Genomic DNA, 5,809 nt, shown 5'->3' with positions numbered 1-5,809 from the left:
ACAGCTGGTACATAAAAGCTAAAATACTATTTGGTTTCTCTACTATACTTAAGACATCAATTTGATTCAAATTCTGATTATTTTTTGTCAAACAGGTATATGATTGAAAAAAAAAAAACCCTACAGAAATAGATAATAAATAAAATGAAGACTTACGTTAATATATTAAATATTATAAGCAGCTCATATTGAAGAAAAATGGATTTACTAAAGAATGTGCTCTCTTTTCCTAGGTAAATCTTAGTATTTTATCTTCGAACATAATGTTGTATCACACACCTTCGATCGTTACAGACAAGCAGACGGAATGACAGATGAACGGAAGCGACAGCCGTCAAACAGAGAAACAAACCAAATAAACATGATGGCTCTTTAGCGAGCCTACTGCATGCTTGCGCTTATCAGTTCCTATATATCAAGACACGGTTAGATGACCTCTCCAGATAACATACGGACAAATTGTGTGATTTAATGGTTGCAAACATAATCAGTGGAGAGCGAAAAGGTAACGTAGCATATGTGAGTAATGACCAACGTAACGACTTTCAAGATTCTTGTAGTCAGTTTAAAGTGGTAGTATATTATAATATAATTACACATTGTGCGCAATTTTTATCATGCCTTAGCTGCAACAGACAGCTATATGAGGGGACGGCGTTCTTGTTGTAGCTGGTGTTGTTATCGTTCTTCACTTATTTTTTGCTTGGATTTTTACGTCCTTCTCAAGAATATTTCAATTAGGTCTATACGACGGGTGCCAGCATCATTTCGGGTGAAACTGGACAGAACCCGGGGGGAATCTAACAGACCTTCCCACGTATGACGGGACATGAAGTCAGCAAGAGAAAATCTCTGTGTAAAGTGGATTTCCAATGCCATGGAAGTACTGTAGGGTTCCCAAATAACTTTGACTGTATAAAAGGATACGACAATTTAGCGTAAATGTCTATGTGTGAACATGATTTTGTGCACCATATATATATATATATATATATATATATATATATATATATATATATATATATATATATATATATATATATATATACGCTTTTAATCCTTTAAATGTAGAAGTAATGTAAAACCTTTCTCGCTATATGTGCAAATGAGGATGACTTATATTTACTTTAAATTCAAGTCATTATGCATTATCCTACGTGCCCGTGAGTTTAAAAACACGTGTCAACAAACAATTCTAAAGTTGTTTTTATCGGCTGTGCTAGTCCAATTATGTATTAATTTAACACAGGGGATGTAATAATTTGTCAACATTTAACGCTGTTTAAAAAAAATGTGGTATTTAGTCTGCAAAGGTCATTTCAAGTTTTCATTTCAGGATGAGGGTGATAGTAATAACCATAGTAGAGGCGATCCTAGGATTAACTGGTGCTGTGGTGGGCGCCAGTGACTGCGCATGTGCCACACTTAGCGTTCACATACGCGATGGCCCTGGAGCGAGTCACAACATACTGAGCACTCTCATACCTCCACACTGCGTACCGTACAAGGGCGAGCAAAAACTGTCTGAGGGACTGACCTGGGCCAAGGTCAGCTACAATGGCAAGGTGAGCTTGTACTCGGGTTTAGCAACGATATGGTAAAGGCACTCGTGAACTATACCAAATAAATAATCACGCACTCATAATTTGCAAAGTACGTTTGTCCAATATAAAAAATGAGACATAGAAAGAAAACCCTATACACTGATGTTCAATTATCCAATTCACCTACAAATATTTTATGTTCTAAACACCACATAAATGGATATTTTTATATAGTCAAGTGTAGCAGATATCTACCCTGAATGTAAAGAAACACCCATACTTTCAATCCGTTCATTTTCGGTCCAGTCGAATTCTTGCTTCCGTATTTTGAGAGAAATCGGTGTTTTTGATCATTCGGACTGGATTATGGACTGATCCTAATGTTTGATCCATCCAACCGAGGAGAACCCATATAGGACGGGCTGTCAGGATATGAACGTTCAAAAAAAACAAAAACTAGATCTCTAAGTAAACGAGATTCTGCGACCGAGATAATAAATCTTTACTGAATGTGAGTTTGTTCCCGCATGAGCTATCAGCTTTAACCTAGAGTCAGATATCACATGAGAACGATCCCAAGACATTTGAGTTTGATTTTGTGTCGAGCTTTATAAATTTGTTAGTGTTGTGTACGCGGACCGTCTTCCAGTTACCAAACTTCGTTCCACCTCATCCAAGGTTGGCACCCGTCCCAAGTGACCGTAATGAAATGAAATTTTATGTAGAAACATGCATCACCCTGCCTTGTGCATTTTTACTGGCTTGGTGAAAAAAGAAGATTCCTCATGTGAGGTGAAGATCGGTTCTTCTTACTATCTTATAGAGGGGAGACTACTCGATCATGAAAATGACAACAGCAATGATGACTGAAAGGCTAGATTAACCATTGGGCCCAGATATTCATCAAACAACACGTGCGGATAAGTTATTTATTTATTTGTTTGGTGTTTTACGCCATACTTAAGAATGTTTCACTTGTACGACGGCGGCCAGCATTACGGTGGGAGGAATCCAGGTAGAGCCCGGGGGAAACCCATGACCATCCGCAGGTTGCTGGCATACCTGCCCACTTAAGACGGAGAAGAAGCCAGCACGAGCTGGACTTGAACTCACAGCGACGTGCGGATAATAGATTAATTCTTGAATACTGAACTATATTAGAAACTGTGGTCAAAAAAGTCAGTTCTTGAATTAATTCTTTCACGATGTTGGCATAACTGTTTTGCAGGACGGTTGGATAGCTGTGAACTGGATTGCAATTCGAACCTGTGGCACAACACCGACAAAGGACGCACATGGTACTGATTTTCAACTAATTGTTTCAATAACAGCCACTGACCACAGTTACTTGAGGAGCCCATCGCTAAATCCAGTCAATCATCCAACCAATTACACTGCATTGATCAACCCACCGTAAACATTTTAGTTACATTTTATAATCAAACCAACATCGATGACTATCCACCCAGCAGTATACAAATTACATCCATAGTATATCCTCATTCCTTACCTAAAAGTCAAATGGTAACGAGAGTAAATGCAGCGAAAGCTTTGAACGCACAATTCATGTCATTATCCCTCCTCATTTCAATCTATACTGACACTTTTCACCTTATTCGACTTATTTCACAAATTATGTTTTTGTAATTTGTGTAGAAATGTCGACCCTTTTTTTCTTACAAGTGGTTTTCATCTTACAAAAAACCGAGAACAAAACAAGCGTCGTTTAGTATTGTGCACACAGGTAGCTACGGTGACGTCCGTCTGCCAGGCTGCCCCCACATTGTTACCCGGGCAGAGTGGGGTGCCCGGAACAGTCAAGGAGGACCCTGGCCGCTAACACAGATCCCTAAGGGCATCTTCATCCATCACTCTGCTACCGGAAGCTGTTACAATCAGCAGAGCTGCGCGGCTGAGGTGCGCAGTTTTCAGAACTACCACATGGACAGCAAGCGTGAGTAGGCCTACTTAACCACGAGTAACGTTTGCTATTTGTTTATTCACAAAGTTGATATTTTGTTACTTTACTTTCTTTGTACATGAAAGGAAAGAAAACAACAGACAATTATACATCTATCCAATATATTCGCGTATAGAATAAGAACGATGAATACCAACCAAACAACTATTACAAGAGCGACGAACGAACAATACCAACCAAACAACTATTACAAGAGCGACGAATCTTACAAGTCTTTCTAATTCTGTGTCTTGTAAAGTTTTAGGAGACACAATTTTCGACAAACAGCAAAGAACAGATTCTGTTTTTATAGAACACATAGACGAAATTCTTGAGTTGGTATTTTCATTCAAGAATGAAAAATGTAATATTCATATGTATTTCACTGCTAAGAAAAAAGTGTTTTCTTATGACCTTTATGAATGCCTAATGGGTGACTTCATGTATTTATTTGTATCCTGGTTCCACATTTAATGATACGAAACTATGTCCACAGATTGGGGGGATGTAGCGTATAGCTTTATAGTCGGCGAGGATGGGGATGTCTATGAGGGGCGTGGCTGGAACCAGATCGGGGCCCATACGTACGGCCACAACCATGATGCTTTGGGTAAGTCCACGGACTGCTAGTCCCACCTTCACCACCATTTTAGATCCCTTGTCATAAACTTAAGACCCTCGCCCACTTAAATCAGTGCTCAAATATGCGATTAAATTAACTAATTTTGATCACCAACATAATATACGTATCAATGTCAGCATACACAGTATGGCGATAACACAGCTATGTTCAGAATATTTGCCAAAATAAATATGTGTTGCTGCTATCAAAGACTTTTTCTTAACACTTACATCCTGAGATGTAGTGTGTAATGGAACATGTACCATGTACATGTAGTTGATTCATTTTTGCTTATATATTCTTGCAAAAATTCCTAATTTGCATGGTATAAAATGTTATGCAATACGCCCGAATGATTGTCGTATACATGTAAACAGACTTTCAGACCTGTTCACCATAATTACTGAAGTAGTTTAACATGCAGTGATTAAATGTCTGAGAAATCCAGTCAGTTTAATGAATGGAAAAAAAATACTAAAATGTACACAAATCATTTTTAATGTAAACAAAACTTATCATGGCCATTCTTTGTTGGCATAGAAATCTATTAAGCATACCACAAACGGGGAAATCCTTCCGTGCGCTGTTAGTAAAGGTGGAGAAAGCACAAAAACACATGAAGCTCATATGAAAGGGTGTGAAAAGTTAGTTGTAAGTGTGGCCTTCAATATTTTGCTAGATTTTTCAATAAAGATAAATTAAACACTTGAAAATAATTTTTGTGTGGTGGGCATTGGGGACCATCTCCCAGGTGTATATTGTCTTTGCGTAATAGTGTCATACTTGGGGATGTAACTCATGTGTAAATAAATATATTTGTTCTAGAATTTGTCTTTGAGCTAACAAATGTGTTTAACCTGGATATTGACCATTTTATATTTTTAATATGTCCATACATATTATCGTAATTCAGTTTAAATGAATGTGTAAATATAAACAAAAAATTTCCATTCAAATAAATTTATTAGACATACATCACATCCTTAATTAAAACATTAGTAGGCAAGTACGATATCTACAGAGATATACAAAAATATTCTCAAATACCCTTTTCTCCTTAAAGATCTAATTTGTAAACCAGTATTCACGCCCTTCCATTTGATACTAGCAACTTTTGTATATCCTCTTCTTTTTTAACATAATTAAAAGCCGTTGAAGTCGTTTTCACTTGCCATGGTATTTCTGGTATTCGGAAGCCTGTTCATCTTTGAAACAAATCCGTCCTAAAATCAAGGAAATGGTTAGTCTGTTTTGATAGGGCATTTTGATGGGTAGAGTGAAGATATAGTTTGATGAGAGTTTTAGGCCTGACAGCTATCACTGGATCTGTACTGTGTCCAAGGCAAACCACTAACTGTTCACACAGAAAACTCCGTTTTATGTTCTTTCGTCTTTGGTTATAATATAACACTACATACAAATCTTTGGTCACAATTTCTCAACGATATATTTTCGTTTTTACAACAGGATTTTGTGTCATCGGTACCTTCACTGGTCATCTCCCAAACGATGCCGCGCTAAGCGCTGTTCGTCGCCTTATAGACTGTGCTGTCCAGAATGGAAAGGTTATTAAGAACTATTCCCTAAAAGGTCACAGAGACGTGTCATCAACGGAGTGCCCCGGTCAGAAGCTGTACGATCTTATCCGAACATGGCCACACTATGGATAAAGGGAGGCTACTC

The 5,809-nt window shown here is 37.8% G+C and overlaps 1 protein-coding gene across 2 annotated transcripts; it reads left to right on the top strand.

Moving 5' to 3' along the window:
* Window positions 1-447: 447 nt before the first annotated feature.
* Window positions 448-5,809, top strand: LOC135475544 (peptidoglycan-recognition protein SD-like). Of its 2 annotated transcripts, none has more exons than XM_064755469.1 (6): window positions 448-505; window positions 1,337-1,565; window positions 2,773-2,842; window positions 3,289-3,498; window positions 4,001-4,114; window positions 5,594-5,809. In XM_064755469.1, exons 2-6 carry the CDS (start codon window positions 1,338-1,340, stop codon window positions 5,794-5,796), a joined length of 825 nt encoding a protein of 274 aa, XP_064611539.1. In that variant the 5' UTR covers window positions 448-505; window position 1,337; the 3' UTR covers window positions 5,797-5,809. The 2 variants fall into 2 exon arrangements, with proteins under 2 accessions (XP_064611539.1, XP_064611538.1); XM_064755468.1 differs by having other exon boundaries at window positions 479-519.

The sequence above is a fragment of the Liolophura sinensis genome, chromosome 9 (genome assembly GCF_032854445.1).
Source record: "Liolophura sinensis isolate JHLJ2023 chromosome 9, CUHK_Ljap_v2, whole genome shotgun sequence".
In the NCBI taxonomy this organism is placed as follows: domain Eukaryota; kingdom Metazoa; phylum Mollusca; class Polyplacophora; order Chitonida; family Chitonidae; genus Liolophura; species Liolophura sinensis.
The sequence above is the reverse complement of the archived record's forward strand: the minus strand, read 5'-3'. Positions and strand labels throughout refer to the sequence as shown.

Bases quoted from the DNA above. Each gene is read 5' to 3' on its own strand.
- LOC135475544 (XM_064755468.1), top strand. The intron at 1,566-2,772 runs GTGAGCTTGTAC...ACTGTTTTGCAG, and splicing joins AGGTCAGCTACAATGGCAAG to GACGGTTGGATAGCTGTGAA. The intron at 2,843-3,288 runs GTACTGATTTTC...TTGTGCACACAG, and splicing joins ACCGACAAAGGACGCACATG to GTAGCTACGGTGACGTCCGT.